Genomic DNA, 18,525 nt, shown 5'->3' with positions numbered 1-18,525 from the left:
CAGCAAAGCCCAATCCCTGCTGTGAATTGAATGGGGGAGTGCAGCTCAAAGAGGGGACAGTAATTGGCATGCAGTGGTGACTAATGTAGGCAATGAACTCTTCTCCCCTTATTTGCCTGCTCATTCAGCCGTTGCTTGTATTTCCACATTCTCCAGGCTCAATACACCCAAAGCTTAGGTGCTCCCAGAACTAGAAGAGTCAATTAGGCACCTATATCTTTTTTTCTATCACTTTCCTCCTCATAGTTGAACTACAGCAAGTTCTCTGGAGTTTCTTCCATTGATTTAGTATTAATCATAATGTACTAAAAAGATCAAGGAAGACAGCAAAGCCTTAACCCAGTGCAAACCTCACAGTTGAGGATATAGTCTAATTTGATTAGACTCCAGGGCAAGTAGAGACCCTCCTGGGGTCAGTATTAGGAGATTTCAGCTGTAGGTCACTGATTCAAATCCAACCCAGGTGAGCAGTGAAAGCTGTTGCCAGCCAAAGGCTGTTCAGTGATCGATATGAAATGAGGAACTGAGCTCAGGGTGATGGCAGGCAGCCATCCATCCCACCAAAAAAGGCATTCTCCTTGTTGGCTGGCTCCAGGGCTTGAATAGGCTATAGTGTGCTTCTACTCTACAGCGGCCTTACTACTCTCAGTCACTTCAATTTCTGTCTGCAGCAGGCACCTGTTATGTTAAAGTGGGGAAAGTAATTAAGCTTTGTCTTAACAGCTAGAACTCTACACTCATTTAAAAAAAGGATTTGAAGAGAAGAAAAAAGTGATTGATGCTGGGTGAGGAGACTCTCATCTCACAAGACGTAATAACAAATGCTGTCTAGTTTCCCTTGACTCACCCAATAGAGGGCTCTTCTAAGGCTAGAGATCCAGAACCTGGCAGGGGAGAAGAAGAGACCAAGACTAACCAGAGAGCTTTCTGTCAAGTCCCAACTCCTTCCTCCCTCCCTTTTCCCCCAGTTGATCTAATTTAGTAAAACAGAAGATATCTAGTACAGAAATTTAACCAAACATGAAACTGCTTGTTTGCTGATTAGGTCACCATCTGGAGGTCATTTACCAGTTTTAGCTCATACTTATAAAAATGGACAGAGGAAAGAAGTCTTGTTTTTATTATTCAGTCTTACAGAAAACAGAAATATACATATTTTTTACAAAACCAAAGCTATGAGAAACCATCAGAATCTGTGTGCTTGGAAGAAAGATGGCAAGTGTGCAGGCCCCAACAGTGAGGAATACACCACCATGTTTAGGAGTGCAAAAAGTCTGCCTTAGAAGTCCTTTTCCCACACAGTTGATGTCAGGTAAATCGGCGTTTGCTGGGCTCTGGTACTGACAGTGCCATCATGTCCACTTTACTGGAGAACTCAGCCTCAAGAGCATTCTAGAGGGAGAAAGAAACAAGAGAAATAAGTGGCAATGCAAATAACTTTTTACATCACTGTTAGACAAATATGTCTCTAATGGTCAACCCCACTGGACATCATTTGTATGCATTAACCCAAATAACTGAAAGCGCATTATTGGTGTGGGATGTTTACCAGTACTCAGTACAATGCATGGTTAGTTGAAAATATAATAGGTGACGCAGCATTTAGCAGCACATGAACAGAGAAAAATGAGTCACCATAAAAAGCCAAAAATTAGCATTACTAATCCGAATGATGACCCAAAAAGATATACAGTATTCTTTAATATTATGACAATGTTACATTGTTCCCACGACAATCTCCAAATATCAAACCCTAATAAAGCATCCACTGTTATACTTATAGTCCACAAACAAACAAGTCTGGCTTGTAACATCTAGAGAGCTTATTGCTGGTAGCTAAAAGGCTAAATCGCAGTAATTATTTCCAAACTGACACCATTGGTTCACGTTGTGTGATCCTCATGGTCCTTGGAACGCAACATTTTTAGAACCAAGCAGCTGGTGAACAGGGGGTGAATAGAGAGTCCATGACACAATCTCTTACAATGTGATGCACAGAACAGGAATATTGAAGAACCATGTACTCTTGTTTTACTGAGATTAACATACAAATTCCACACGTATGCACAAAAATAGCAAAATGCTAGTCACATGTAGTGGGCTTTCCATCATGCTTGGAAGGGTTATTAGACACAGATAGGCTGCCAAAGCATATTACTAAGGTGAAAAAACTCTCACCTGAAAAAGCCCTACCACTGGTGAAGTGGGATCAAATTCATGAAATAAGTGCCTCACCATTGATCCTACTGGTACAGTCCAAAGAGATGGATGGTCTCATAATTGAGATCCTGACTGTTTAGGACCTTAATGATTATCAACATCTTCAATTGCATCTAGAAGCAAATAGGAAGCTAGTGCAAAAACTGAAGCACAGGATTTATGTACACACTGGTCCATGACACTCAGGAGAAGGGCGGCTGCAGTCCCATGTGGACTTCAAAGGCAACCCTATATACAGCACTTAACAGCAATCAAGCCTGCAGGAGACAAATGCATGGATGACCTTTGTGCAGTCTATTTTAGAGAGAAATGGCCATACTCCTGTCCAACTGCTGATTAAAAAATGCATTACAGGCCACAACTACCATCTGAGAATCCAGCAGCAGTGATGTATCCAAAAGGGCCTAGAGATTGCAAAGCGTTTTAGCAAAAAGCATCCTTGAAAGGTGATACAAACACTTCCGCACAGTTCTTCAGAGCTATTTAGGTGATTAACTTCCACTCATTGCAGTGAGACTACAGCATCTAAATAACTCTGAAAAGCTGGGCCATCCTTCAACATGTTCCTCCCTATCAACAAGAATCCCTTCCATCTAATCTGAGCCACATTTTTACCCAGATCTTTATCTCTGGAGAGCATCAAGATTAGAATCTGAGGCAGATAAACCCGAACCTAACCATCATCAATGTTGGAGTTTTGGAATTTTTTTGGGGGGGGGGGGGGGGAGGGAGGGAGAGAGCGCCAGGGTCCAATTAAATCTCTGTAAGCAACAAAAGCCCCTACCAGCTCCCGCTTTGCTTCTTCAATCTTCACTCGAGCAAGGGAAGGATTCTAAAAGAAAGAAAAATGGCATGTTAACCGCAAGTAGCGACAGTCCTACTTCAGCTTGAAACACAGGGTTTCTCCTCACCCAAACTATTTTAATAAAGGGTAGGAGAGGAATGGGCAATAATCAAATGGTCTCCACGTGTTCCCCCAAGATGCAAAAAGTGCTGCAATTAAAGACACAGAACAACCCAAAATTTAATGGATTTTGAAAGAGCTTTTACAAAGCCTAATGTTAAAAGAAACATTTGCATGAAAAATTCACAAAGCTCTTTACCAAGATAGCCTGGCTTTAAGCATTCCCTGCAGTGTTTGCAGGCCAGACGCTGAATAGGAAGGTGCCCACATGTGCACATAGCCTGCTTGTAGGAACACTCCTCTCCCGCTCAGCATCTCAGGCACTCAGCCAGTGGTGAGAGAAGCACAAAAGCTAAGGGGCAGGGCTGAGCCTTCCACATTCACTGAAAGCAAGATAGGGAAAATGGGAAGAATAAAAGCCAATTCTGGTGTCTCGAGTCCCTTGATAGAACCAAGCAAACTGCCTCTGGGGACTAGGATAGAGGGGGGTATGCAGAGGTCTTCCAAAGAGTATATCAACTCATCTAGATATTTGCCTAGTTTTACAAAAGGCTACATGAAAAGCTCTAGCAAAATCAGAACAAACTAATATTTCATATTGACAATGACTTGTTTATACTGCTCTATGTGTTATATCAGTGTTTCACAATTAGGGGGGAGGAGAGGATTGCTATTTAGTTTATAATTACATGGTAAAAAGGAGAAAGGAAGCAATTTTTCAGTAATAGTGTGCTGGGACACTTCTGCATTTTTATGTCTGTTTTTTAAGCAAGTAGTTTTCAAATGAGGTGAAACTTGGGGTATGCAAGACAAATCAGCCTCCTGAAAGGGGTCCAGTAGTCTGGAAAGGTTGGGAACCACTGATCTAAGGTGAGGGAGTCAGGCATGCAGCAAGGATGTGTGTAGTAGGGGAACTCACTGCAAGGAGCGGGTTGGTGAAGACAAGAAGGATGGTCCAGTGGTTAGGGGCATTAGCTGAGGACCTGGGAGACCTGGATTCAGTTCCCTGTTCCAGCACAGCTCCGCATGTGACCTTGGGCAAGTCACTTAATGGCTCTGTGCCTCATTTCCCCATCTGAGATAGGGGATAATAGCACTTCCCTACCTCACAGGGTGCTGTGAGGATAAATACATTAAAGATTGAGAGGCATCCAGAGATTACAGTAATGAGGCCAGATAAATACGAGAGGTAGAACTGTGAATCTCGACACATAGGTTCATTTAATAAATCACAATGCTACCCCCCAATTGTGGCAACATCTTCCCTATGTCCAAGAGGGAGAATCCCTCACTACTGATTTGAGAAAGGAACATGAATTTTGTGTTTCATCCACTTTTAGAGGAGCTCTGCAAGTGCTGCAGTTAGATTGTCCCCCAAACAACACATACAGGTGACCTGTCCACTTCATGCAAAGACAGGGTTTGGATACCTCTCACTTTGTGGATTAATAAACTACTGTTGGCTCTAATCTCTTTGAATTACTGTACAGTTGTTTACAGAGGTTCCCTTCACTGAACTCCAACTACTGCACAATGCTGTAACCGTTTATACTGCTACATAAATGATTAACAGTAATGGTGGTATGTACCAGCAGATTCAAAGTTTGATGTGTATACCTTTTAAAATGGTTGATAATCTTTGGAAAATAATTGTGCCACAGATTTTTGTTTTCCTCTCAACTTTTCCAGATAATTCACCTGATGCCTAGCTTATCCAACCAGTTTATTTGGGTTCAATTCCCATGCATTGTGGTAGGAGAGAGCAAAATCTACCTAGTGGAACTATTTAAACATCCTTCTATTTAAGCAAAATCCTTCGTCTAGACAATTCATTAAGGGACGTACACAGAGTTTGGAAACAGCATAACTGTGAGCCTGTCAATTCATTGCAACAGAATTCATTTACATTTTGATGTCTATATATATCTAAAATATTTCAGCTACACAACATCCCCTGATGTTAATTTGACAGTGAAATTAATGCCTAAGTTATAGCACCTAAAGAGAAGCAATTCCATTTTCATATATATATATATATATATATATATATATATATATATATATATATATATATATATATATATATATATATATATATACACACACACACACACACACTTAGGATACCAGAAGATAGTAGTAGTAGAAATAATTACAGGAGTTAAGTCCAAGTAGGACTCCAGTTTCTTCTTCAAAGGCACAGTCTGTTGCTTTAGTTCAGTCAGTTTCTGTGAAAAGAGCAATGCACCATCTTATATTTCTGCAATCTAATTTGGTATAAGTGATGCAAATCAGTAAAACAAAGCATTTACAAATTTCCAAATGTTTTATACTGTATAGATTTTAAGGGAGCCCATCGTTGCCGTAATTCTGATTAAGGATCCATAACTCTTCCCAGGATTTAATATTCCAACAATTTTATTCAGTCAAATCCAGTTGAAGTTTTATATTGAAGTAAAAATACACATTTTTGCATTACCCTTATGAAAAAAATACGTCTTTTCATACAGTGTACCATTTGGTGGCTGTTCGCTGGTCTGTGGTGATCTCAATCTATGACCCAGTGGACAGGTGTCCACGTCACAGAAAAACACCTTCGCAATGGGCACTATCTGAGACCCTTGCTGGTGATCTCAGCACAGGCCAAGACTGAATAGATCACTAAGAATGAGTTACACACTAACACCTAGAGGCTGCCCTGTCAGAACAGGGCTGAGCCACATAGGTGGGACAGTGTGGGGAACCTTCCACCACCACTTTTGGTGCTGTAACCATTCAGTGCACAAAGAGAAGAGTTAACTTGAGGATTACTAATCAAGCAACTTTCACCATCACTAAAGCCATTTAAAAATCCAGGATAAACCTATGATGCAGTAATTTACACCCCCTTCACCCCAAATATTTGTTCAGCACTCTGCAAAACAGATAAAAGAATACTGTCAAGTCAAACTTGCCCCCATATTTAGGCTCTATTAGATAACAAGTTTTAACAAAACCAAGACCTACATAGAAGTTTCTATGATTTTTTTAAATTTAAGATTTCAGTGGGAACATTTTTCAACCAGCATTTTGCAATCCAAATACTGCCAAACAATGCTAGTTCATGACATCCACACAAAGTGAAAATGACTAGGCTATATTCATCATTCAAACTAACTAATAAGCAAGAAATAAAACAACACAAATGGCAAAAAGCACATTACACATTAGGATTTCTCTCTGTTATAGTAACAGGGTGATATTAGTGTTGTGACAGCAGAAAGAACAGACTCAGACAGACATCATGTGCAGAAGCAAAGAGCTGGAGAATCCACAATTAGAAACACAGGAAACATGGTTTTTTAAAAATGAAAGTAATTGTGACAGTGTCTCTCTCACAAATTACACCATTATCATCTTACAGTATTCACAATTATATCCAAAAATGTTATGTTCATCTAAAACTGGAGGTGGCCTCAGGATGTAAAATTTGTATCAGAGGCATTTGGATGTGGATGTTAGTTTGTGCCTCTCTCTAACATACACATGTACTCAAATATCCATATGAATAAATGTTATTTCTTTAAAACTATCCAAACAAATGCTGATTCACATGCACCACTTCAGAAATGTCCCTCTTGTCACAACACACTCACCTCTGAGAGGCTCACTAACGACTGATGTGTCAAGGAAGGATCCATCCCGCTTGCAGAAAGCTGTTCCTACAAGAGAAAAAACAGTTCACAGTTTGTACAGCACACTCTGCTCCTCTACTGAACAAACAGTGTACAATACATTATTCATAGCAAAACTTTAAACAGAAAATGCATAGAGATATTCTGATGCTTACTTGTATTTTAACATAAGCAGCGAAAAAGAAAAAAAGTCAACTAGAGAAAGAATTTACTGCTGTTTTAAGTGCTAATCTCCAAGCAACTTTAACTGTGGAGTCAGTGGCTAATGAAACATGCATAAGAAGCTCCAAGATGTCTCTAATAGTGAAACCATACATTTTGGGGCCCAATTTGACACGATCACGTATTCCTTCAACAATACTGGTAGAAGACATTTATCACCAACCTCTGCAGCCTTTATCCTGAATTTGAAGTCCTCAGATTTATCCTTCAGGAACTTCATGTTCTGGGTTCGGCTGTCAGCTTTGGCTTTTTCCATTGCCAGATGTTCTTCTGTTTTTTTAAGGTCCCTTTAAGAAGAAAATTGTGGTGAATGTATGTGGCTTACTAACCTTCAGCCAAATTAACACTCTCAAGTAAACACCCACAGGAGGGACAGGGTTTCACACTCAGTCTCTCCACCAGCTTAATTATTGGTGGAATGAAATTTCCATGTGCACAGATACCCCACAGATTCCCAAGACCCTAGGATATCCCTACTGATAGCAGGGCATCTGCATGAAAAGCCAGGACATCTATACAACAACTGATACTAATAACCTGGTGGATCACTATAACAGATTAGTTAGTAGAGAATCTAGGACTACAACTGTTAAGTGACTTAACTAAAATCATGCAGTGTGATAATGGCAGAGCCGAGACAAGTACACAGGAATGCTAGGTCTACGACATTAACTATGCTGCTATCAGTGCCACAATAGTTAGAGTAAACTCCAACGCCCCTCATTGTGTATCCAAGCACTTCAATGTAAATTAAATCTGCATGGTGAGGTTGCTGGTGGACTTAGTGGAATTTTATAATCTTTTGGTTAAAGAAGATTCTTCTTGGGAATCTTTTTTGTTCTAACCCAGTCCCTTATTTTTATCACTAAACCACACTGCTCATGCTCAGAAAAATACGCTCACTTTAAACCTATGCACAAAGTAGTAAGTGGGAGACGCAGGCATGTACTTGTGAGCACTATTCACCCCATAATATTTAATTTCATCATTGTAGGCTTGGGATTTTCAAACCTTTTTCGACTATCTGAAGTAAATTTTCTGCAAGGACCTTGACTAGTGGTTTAAATTGCTGTGAAGTAGAGCAATATTGAACTGAATATTCAGATATCCTTGTTACTGTTCATAGACAATAAAGTTGCTGAGAACAGGAGACCAGCAAACCCCATTCAGCTCTTTCCCTTTTTCCCCCACTACTCACTCTTGGAGATGTTTTTCCAACACCAGAGCTGCAGTTAGCTTTTTCCTAAGGCTGGTCAATTCAAGCTCCATTTCTCTGTTTCTTGATTCCGTCGCATGTAAATCTGAGGTCAAATCATTGATAGCGGGGATGAAGCTAATGAAACAAGAGATTTCATTGATCTGTTTAGAAGTCAACTCCGCCGAAGCTCAGGGTTATATAATCCCTTATTTTCTTTCACATTTTCCATAAACTTTTTGTAGGATTGTTCTCAAATAATGGCAAATCTGATAATAGTTAGGTCTGTCTAAACGATCTTACAATCTAAATAGCTAAGAACTTCTATAAGCCAGGGTTTGACAATGTACACAAAATTCAAAATAGCTTAACATTTTAATTGCTATGCCATACACATTTATACAGCTCCTTTTATCATGAAGCATTTCACAAGCTATAAACATGCACTAACTGAACTGCAACCGCTTTCGGGACAGATCATGGCATGCAGCCTGAGCACACCACACTGCACAACAGCTGGAGTAGGAAGGACAGAAACAGAGGCAGAAAGGGACATTTTATCTAAAGGCACACGCAAAACCCCTACTTTTAGAGCCAGACTGAACCTCATTTTTGTAAGGTTTCATCTGAGAAATCGATGCAGGGTGCACAGCCAAATACTCCATTTAAAACTCTCCAAAAGGATGAGGAGCTGAGCAGACCCTGGCAGGTTTTAGGCAATCAGATTTGAAATACTGAGGTGTCCAACTTGTGGCTCCTGAGGGTGACTACACTAAGGAAACGTCTATTTAATTAAGAATTGAATATGCAACCCCTGAAACCACATCCTGCAATTCTTCAGTAGAAACATCTGAATCAGCCAACCACTGCAGCTACCCACTGAAGCTATCAGTCCTTCTCTGCTGCAAGTGCTCAACAGCACCCCTGCTGGCCGCCTGCACCACCACAGGAATAGGAAGTGAGAGTAACATTGACTATTCCGTTGCCTGCTTCTCGGCTGGCTCTGGGGGCCCCAGGAAGAGCAGGACAGCAGCTAGACTGGCTCCCTCTGGGCCTATGGAAGTGGCTAGCAAAGGATGGCTCCCACTCCCACACACACTGACTCAGAGCAGCCCAAGAGGTGGGAAAAAGAGGAGAAGCTGGGAATGAGCAGCCAGTTACAGCTCCCTGATTCTTTAGCTGAGTCCAGGTTGGAGTAGTCTGGGAGCTGCTGTAAATTGTGCCTGCTAGCAGAAGAGCCCCCAGGGAGGGACCATATGCCAGCAAGGGATAGCTGGAGTGCAGCATCCTTCAACTACTCCCCCTCCCCACCCTTGACCTACCGCAGGGAGTATAGGGAGGGAGGGAGGAGTAGGAGATGGCCATTTCATCTCTACATCCACTGGGAACTCCCCCATCACAGAATTCTGGGTGCTTTCCACTCACTTTGTGCTGCATAAGTGACACAAAGAAGTGGAACAGGGCAGAAAATTGGCCCCAGAGAACTGATTGTGGCCTCAAGCTGAGAAGGTTGGACACCACTGACCGAGACTTCAGCAAACTGTGGAAGAATTACCTTGCTAGGGAAGTGTCCCTTGTTTCAAGCGCCATTGCACTGTCTACCAATGCGTTCAGATAGCTGGTGCCTGCGCTAGAGAGACTGTTGAAGGAAAGATTCACACTCTCCATGAGAAGATCCTGTAGATAGTTGACTGAAAAAAACAAATAGTTACTTTCATTTAATATTTGTCACAGGTGTGCATGGGACTATACACATTTAGAATACAAAGTCTCTGCTTCAAGGTGCTTACAGTCTAATCAGACACAAAAGACACAGTTTAAGGTTCAATGTTCTGTGCTCCATTTTGTAAGTATTACATAAACAATCTATTGGCTGGATCTTAAAAAGAGTCCTACAAAAAGTAGAAACTAGGTCAAACTACAAAGGATGGATATAAACAAATAACACAAGTATGTAGGGACAAAATTAGAAAGGTCAAGGCACAAAACAAGATTAAACTAGCTAGCGACATAAAGGATAACAAGAAAACATTCTACAAATGCATTTACAGCAGTTCTCAAACTGTGGGTTGGGACCTCAAAGTGTGTTGCAATCCCATTTTAACGGGGGTCATCAGGGCCAGCTTTAGACTTGCTGGGACACAGGGTTGACGCTGAAGCCTGAGCACCACCCTCACCCGGGGAGGCGGGAATGAGGCTGCGGCCCCTTTTCCCCATCCCCATGGTGGTAGGGTCAGGCTCCAGCCCTCCCCCAGGGTCATAAAGTAACTGTTGTCAGAACGGGGTGGCGGTGCAGTAAAGTTTGAGAATCTCCGAAGCAAGATGACGACTAAGGACAGGTTAGGCCCATTACTTGATTGGGGGGGAGGGGAGGGGGGTGGGGCGGCGCAATAACAGAAAAGGTGGAAATGGCAGAAGTGCTAAATTACTTTCTTGTTTCAGTTTTCACTAAAAAGGTTAGTAGTGACTGGATGTGAATGCTCGTGAAAATGAGGTAGGATCAGAGGTTAAAATAGGGAAAGAAAAAATTACAAATTACTTAGGCCTGGTCTACACAGGGGGGAATTGACCTAAGATACACAACTTCAGCTATGAGAATAGTGTAGCTGAAGTCGACGTATCTTAGGTCAACTTGCCTCGCAGCCTCACGGCGCGGGGTCAACTGCTGCCACTCCCCCATCGACTCCGCTTCCGCCTCTCGCCGCGGTGGAGTACAGGAGTCAACGGCAGAGCGATCGGGGATCAATTTATCACATATACACTAGACGCGATAAATCGATCCCCGATAGATCGATCACTACCCACCGATTCAGGAGGTAGTGTAGATGTACCCTTAGACAAGTTAGATGACTTCAAGTCACAAGGGTCTGATGAAATGCATCCTAGAATATTCAAGGAGCTGACTGAGCAGATATCTGAGCCATTAGCGATTATCTCTGAAAAGTAATGGAAGACTGGAGAGATTTCAGAGGACTGGAAAAGGGCAAATATAGTGCCAATCTATAAAAAGGGAAATACAGACAATTTAGGGAATTACAGACCAGTCAGCTTAACTTCAGTACCCAGAAAGATAATGGAGCAAATAATTAAGCAATCAACTTGCAAAAACCTAGAAGATAATAAGGTGATAAGTAACAGTCAACATGGATTTGCCAAGAACAAGCTGAACCTAATAGCTTTCTTTGACAGGGTAACAAACCTTCTGGATGGATGCGGGGGAGTGGTAGATGTGGCATATTTTGACTTTAGTAAGGCTTTTGATACTGTCTCACAAGATCTCCTCATAAACAAACTACGGATAGAGCTACTATAAGGTGGGTGCATAACTGGTTGGAAAACTGTTCCCAGAGAGTAGTTATCAGTGGTTCAGTCATGCTGGAAGGGCATATTCAATGGGGTCCCGCAGGGATCAGTTCTGGGTCCAGTTCTGTTCCATATGTTCACCAGTGATTTAGATAACAGCATAGAGAGCACACTTATAAAGTTTGCGGATGATACCAAACTGTGCATGATTGCAAGTGCTTTGGAGGACAGGATTAAAATTCAAAATGATCTGGACAAAAACTGGAAGTAAATAGGATGAAATTCAGTAAGGACACTCCACTTAGGAAGGAACAATCAGTCGCACGCATACAAAAGGGGAAATGACTGCCTAGGAAAGAGTATTGCAGAAAGGGATCTGGGGGTCATAGTGGATCATAAGCTAAATATGTGTGAACAATGTAACATTGTTGCAAAAAAAGCAAATATCATTCTGGGATGTATTAGCAGGAGTGTTGTAAGCAAGACACAAGAAGTAATTCTGCTCTATTCCATGCGGTTTAGGCCTCAACTGGAACATTGTGTCCAGTTCTGGACATCACATTTCAGGAAGGATGTGGACAAATTGGAGGAAGTCTAGGGAAGAGCAACAAAAATTATTAAAGGTCTAGAAAATATGACCTATGAGAGAAGATTGAAAAAACTGGATTTGTTTAATCTGGAGAAGAGAAGACTCAGAGGAGACATGATAACTTTTTATGTACTTGAAAACTGTTGTTACAAGGAGGTGGGAGGTAAATTGTTCTCGTTAACCTCTGAGGACAGACAAGCAGCAATGGCTTAAATTGAAGCAAGGGCAGTTTAGGAAAAACTTCCTAATTGTCAGGGTAGGTAAGCAATGGAATAAATTGCCTAGGGAGGTTGTAGAATCTCCATAAATGGAGATTTTTAAGAGCAGGTTACACAAACACCTCTCAGGGATAGTCTAAAAAATACTTAGTCCTGCCAAGAGTGTAGGGGACTGGACTAGATGACCTCTTGAGGTCCCTTTCAGTCCTACAAGTCTATGATTCATTGGGAGACTACACAGGAAAAAACATATTTTTGGGAGTGATTAGGAAAGAAGAAAAAAAATTCTCCTCCATATAGTATCAGAATTCTTATGATATCATAAACTTATAGAATCCTACCTAATTAAAACCTTGCAACTGGTTTTTATTTAGTATATGAAATGTTAAAAGAATGATTACGGTGCCCTGAGTTGCATGGTCACTCTAGAAATACTGACTGCTGTTCTCCACTTTATCCAATGCTCACTCCCTATGATTAGCTAAGGAGTTGCTAAATAACATCGCTGCTGTTTCAGAATTTTAAATTGCTTCCCTCAGTTAGAGATTAACATTGGCTCAGACACTTGAGATCAACACTAACCCTGACCCCCACCCTTGGCACAGCACTGAAATAGAGATGCTGTATGTACATCTAGTTGGCAGTGTAGGAAGTTCAGCAGCTAAGATGCTTGTCAGCCTTTACAGCCTGGTCAAGTTGATTTAAGAATTGTTGTTGGCCAATCTGATGTTACTGTTGGGAGAAAAGCATTTGTGTATGACAATATATAGCTGGAATTCAGGGAAATCTGAGCCTATTGCTACTTTTTCACACTTCTTATAAAATATTACAGCGAGTAGTAAAGAGAAACCCTATAGGGTCACTTAGAAAAAGGCGCTTTTACTGTAACTGGAGTTTGAAGCACCAAGCTCACCTTCTGACTCATATTCTGCAGTCTTCTGTTTCATGTCATCTATCACGAGGGAGACATCCCTGTCTCTGGTTTCATTGCATTCCACAAGCTCATATAAAATATCAACAGTCCGTGAATTCACTTCGTATTGTGGAATGGGTTGATCCCCAAATGTCCTTTTTAGCCATAAAGTAACCTGCCAGGAAAGTGGGCGTAAAGAAGGTAAATGGTTTAATTTAAGGAAGGCGAATTAAATATCACGCAAGAGAACTGGAATGTAGAGCCACCAGCCACAAATCTTACTCCTGTCTGAGGGGTTTTGTCTACACTAGACTTTTTTTTTGGGGGGGGGGAGTGTGTGCGGGGGTATCTTCTATTGTTGCACCACCATTGGTTGTAGCAATGGTAGAAGCACAAATGTAGACTGGAAGAACAGGGTTCACCCCCAAATACAGTCTGCTGGTTGGATCATTAGCTTCTCTGTCCGGGTACTGACAGGGAGCACGACATGAATGCTTATCCATGTCACCCTTTGCAACCATGAAGAAGCACATGAAGCTCACATGCAAAATGGGGTAAGACTTCAGGACAACGCTCTCACAAGACAATGAAACAGTAGACTACAAGTGGTAAAATCTAACAGTCTGGAATTTCCAATACTATGCAAAAACTGTTTGGCATGCTAACATAGATAAGGCTAAACAGTTTCTAAGGTACGTTGTGTTTGAATTCAGTTCATGGTCAATTCATATTTAAAGAAATTATTTAAAACCATAATTGGCTTTTAGGCAACCCAGTTACCCCTCCAGCAAGTGGTGTTAAATATAGTTTTTCTTAAGCATTCAACTGTAGCTTTGATTAGAAGCTGTTTGGCTGATCTGCTCTAGGCTCATCTGCTCTAGCCAGACAAACAGGCAGAACACATTGTGGCTCCTGTTACCATAGTATCTCAGCATCCCACACTGTTTTGTATTTACCCTATCAACAGCCCTGTGAAATAGGTGGATGTTGTTATTCTTATTTTACAAATGAGGAACAAAGAACCAGATCCTCAAACTCCCTCCAGGGACGTTAGGACCCTAAATACCTTTAAGGATCAGGAGTCTAACTGACTTACCCAAAGTCACACAGGAAGTCTGTGGCAGAGTAGGAATTTGAACCTAGGTCTCTCATATCCCAGAGTAGTGCCCTAACCACTGAACTATTTTTCCTGTCAGCTTAGCCTGAAATGGTTTTATATTGAGTTTAAATGTTGATAACAGACAGATTATTGTGGGACATTAAAGAAGACAAAAGACATTGGTTGTTTTGTCCCTCTCATTCTAAAAACAAGCCATGCAAGTGGATTCCTCCCTTCAGCTGAGCTTGCAGCTCAGAGCACAATGGAGGAGGGGGAGAAAGACACCTAAGAAGAATAAACTGGATCTCTATGCTGCTTAAAGTCTGAGGAACAAGGTTTTCTAAGCATAAACAAGAGGTCCACAGCCTCTTAGCCTGGGTTAGTCCTAAAGCAATAGTTTTCACCCTTTTATTATTTATGGACCCCTAACTAATTTTGAATGGAGTTGCAGACCCCATTTGAAGTTCAACCTGTAGTCCGTGGACCCTACCATAGAAGTCTTAGACTGAAAACTGACTGTGTGTTCTTGGCAGGGCATTTGACGTAGTGTGAGAAAGAGTGCTAAACTGTAGGCTTCTATGGTAATGACAACACTTCCAGGGTTCTGACAATGGGGGGGAGGGAGAGGGGAGGAGTGTGTGTGTGAAGGGGGAAGGATTCACATACTTTTGATTCAAACTTTATTTTCATAGTCACCTTTTGCAGACCCCTTAAATATAGTCTGCGGAAACCCCAGGGTCCGCAAGGGCATACAGAACTTGCTGAATACAGAAGCTTCTATTACCTTTGGAAACTTAAGACTAACTCATTTGGGTGCGAATGTTCACCTGCTTTAATTTTATAAATAACTTGTTTCCTTTTCCTACTTAATATATTTTGTACAGTTTATTATAAGATTGGCTACAAGCATCATCTCTGGTGTAAGATCTAATGGTCTTTGATGACCTGGGATAAGTAACTGATCCTTTGAGACTGGGTGTAACCTGAATATCGCTGTGATTCTTGGTGTAAGGAACCATCTATCACAAAGGTAAGCTTAGCTGGATGGCAAGATAGTGCCCAAGGGGACTGTCTGTGACTGCATGTTAAGGCTGTACAGTAACTCCTCATTTAAAATCGTCCTGGTTAACGTTGTTTCGTTGTTATGTTGCTGATCAATTAGGGAACATGCTCGTTTAAAGTTGTGTAATGTTCCCTTCTCTCATCATTTGGCAGCCGCCTACTTTGTCCACTGCTTGCAGGAAGAGCAGCCCATTGCAGCTAGCTAGTGGGGGCTTGGAACCAGGGTGAACCGGCAGCCCCTGCATCATCTCCCCGCTCCCTTAAGTTCCCTGTGCAGCAGCTGCCCAGCAGGCTAGCAATTGCTGGCAGTTCAGCTGTCCCTCCCATCACTGCCATGTGCTGCTCCTGCTCGCTGCCTTGGAGCTGTTCCCCAAGACTCCTGTTTGCTGTGCAGGGGGGAGGAGAGGAAGAGGGGGGCTGTCAGGGTGTCCCCCACCCCCCTGCTCCCCCCGGCCCCATCTTCCATAGAGCAGGGGGGGGACACATGACAGGGCTCAGGATGGAGGGAGCTTGCTGGCAGCAGCTGGGGTCTCAGCAAGCTGATCTAATTAACAAAGCAGTGTACTTAAGAGTAGGGTCAGCGAAATGTGCATCTCTCTCTCACACATGGTGTGTGTCTCTGTCTCCATTGGCAATGCTATCTCCCCGCCCTCCATTCCTGCTGCCTTGTAGAGTGTGAGAGCTAACCTTGAGGGCTCAGCCAATTGCTAGTTCATCATTTAGCAGTAAGGCATTCCCTGGGAAATATCCCACCCTCTGACTCCTCCACCTCAACCAAGCTTCACAATCATCTCACTGTGTACCAGTATTAAATTGTTTGTTTAAAATGTATACTGTGTGTGTATATATAATATAGTCTTTTGTCCGGTGAAAAATTTTCCCCTGGAACCTAATCCCCTCATTTACATAAATTCTTATGGGGAAATTGGATTCGCTTAACATCATTTTGTTTAAAGTCACGTTTTTCAGGAACATAACTACAATGTTAAGTGAGGAGTTACTGTATAGCATCTGAGCAGCTTACACTTGATAACTGTTTGGTGTAATCTAATTATAGAACTCTCAAACAATTTGGTGTTTGTGCTCTCCTTCCTAACAGTTTGCACTGAGTCTGGTACTCCTGTTTTTGAGTCACTGCAGGCAACTTTACATCAGCAAATCACAATTTTCTGACACATAAGATCTATCTTAATAGTACAGTACCTTAAACCTGAAAAGGCTACCAGCCCAGACATCATTTAAGGCACACTGAATTAGGGCTGACTATTTTTTTAATGGGACTTTGCTTTGTTTTAAGCATTCCCCTTCCTTTTCTTCCAGTTATTATTCACATAATAAGAAAGCAGGGTTTTTAGTTTAATGCTCCATACAAACAGGAGGTAGGAAAGCACTTATCTAGGATAACACAGGTGTACACCAGCCTATGCTACTGAAGTGGGATGCAGAAGTTGCATCCCCTGTTCTTCCTGAGCCCAAATATCTACTTCTCTGCAAACTTTTGTGCAAACCACAATGTCTAGTTAAACATAGCTCATAAGCTACAGAGTTCCTTATGTTGAGAGGGGTCAGGGGGCTTCGAGTAAGCCCAAGTGACCCCACCCATCAGTAAGTAATATACAGAGTAGGATAATTATGAATGTACCCCTCCACATTCCATAGGAGAAGTAGATATTTGCAGCACACTTGGGGAGAGGAGAGGAGAGGAGGGAGGCCCAGAGGAGATTTGGGGCACACAGTGGAGATTTCAGGCACACACCAGGAGCGAGGGAGACCACAAGGGGAGAATATTTAGCACGCACACCAGGGAGCAGGAGAGGCCTGGGATGGGAGAATATTTGGGGCACACAGTGGGGACTGGGGCATGGGCGGGCCTTTAGGGGTTACAGAGTGGAGATGGAGCACAGGCGAACACATGGCAGGGACAGAGGCACAGGCTGGGGGCTCCACTGGGGGCACATAGTGGGGACAGAGACACGGGCCAGGGGTGCCATTGGGGGCACATATCAGAGACAGGGCACGGGCTGGAGGACCACTGCAGGCACACAGCAAGGACTGGGCCACAGGCCCATTGAGAGCACACACCGGGGACAAGGGCATTGGGGGGCACACAGCAGGAAACTGTAGAAAACCCGGGGCAAACACTGGGGCAGGGGGGGCATTGGGAGAACATAGACAGGAGCTGGGGGGCATGGGCTGGGAGGGAAGCGGGGGCAAACCCGGGGGGGGGGCATTGGGAGCGGGACAGGGCCTGGGCTGTGGGGAAGTGGAATCAACCCCCCGGGGGGGGGGCATTGGCAGCGTGCAGCAGGGGTGGCATGGGCTGGGTGGAAGTGGAGGCAAACCGCTGGGGGGGCACTGGGAGCAGGGAGCTGGAGGGCACGGGCTGGTGGGACGCAAAGGCAAACCCTGGGGGGCATTAGGCGCGGGGGGGGCAGGGCTGGGGGGACGCGGAGGCAAACCCGGGGGGGCATTGGGAGCGTGTAGCGGGGGGGGGGCGGGCGGGGGGGACGCGGAGGCAAACCCGGGGGGGGCATTGGGAGCGTGAAGCGGGGGGGGGCCGGGCTGGGAGGACGCGGAGGCAAACCCGGGGGGGGGCATTGGGAGCGTGCAGCGGGGGGGGGGGCGGGCTGGGAGGACGCGGAGGCAAACCCGGGGGGGGGGCATTGGGAGCGTGCAGCGGGGGGGGGGGCGGGCTGGGGGGACGCGGAGGCAAACCCCGGCCGGGGGGGGGAGGCAGGCAGGCACGGGGGATGGGGAAGAGCGGGGGCGCACGGCGAGGAAGAGGCCAGAGGGCACGGGGGGCGCACGGCGAGGAAGAGGCCAGAGGGCACGGGGGGCGCACGGCGCGGAGGAGGGGCCCTGAGGCGGGGGCTCAGGGACGGAGGAGTATCCCGGCCGGGCGGACTCGGGCCGGACACGTCCCTCTCTGTGGGGACCCCCTAAGGACCGTCAGTCGGGGGCAGCGCCCGCGCGGCGACCGTTACCCGTCTGAGCTTCTCCTCCATCCCGGCCTCCGCCGCTTGAATCCCGCCTCCTTCCCGTCAGCCTCCGCGCACTGCCGCAGCCGGCACTGAGGGAAACGAGGCCGCTAACAGATGACCTCAGTGCCGCGGCGCTTGCTGGGAG

General features: G+C 44.0%; 1 protein-coding gene across 1 annotated transcript; it reads right to left on the bottom strand.

The window, feature by feature from the left end:
- Window positions 1–1,103: 1,103 nt before the first annotated feature.
- On the bottom strand, window positions 1,104–18,525 carry HAUS1 (HAUS augmin like complex subunit 1). The gene is made up of 9 exons (XM_045020199.1): window positions 18,384–18,525; window positions 13,239–13,413; window positions 9,771–9,906; window positions 8,219–8,353; window positions 7,184–7,307; window positions 6,760–6,825; window positions 5,281–5,352; window positions 3,005–3,052; window positions 1,104–1,392 (listed from the first exon to the last, which is right to left on the bottom strand). Exons 1-9 carry the CDS (start codon window positions 18,402–18,404, stop codon window positions 1,309–1,311), a joined length of 861 nt encoding a protein of 286 aa, XP_044876134.1. The 5' UTR covers window positions 18,405–18,525; the 3' UTR covers window positions 1,104–1,308.

This window comes from Mauremys mutica, chromosome 6 (assembly GCF_020497125.1).
Source record: "Mauremys mutica isolate MM-2020 ecotype Southern chromosome 6, ASM2049712v1, whole genome shotgun sequence".
Lineage (NCBI taxonomy): Eukaryota > Metazoa > Chordata > Testudines > Geoemydidae > Mauremys > Mauremys mutica.
Note: the sequence above shows the minus strand (reverse complement) of the source record. Positions and strands in the feature narration are given on the sequence as shown.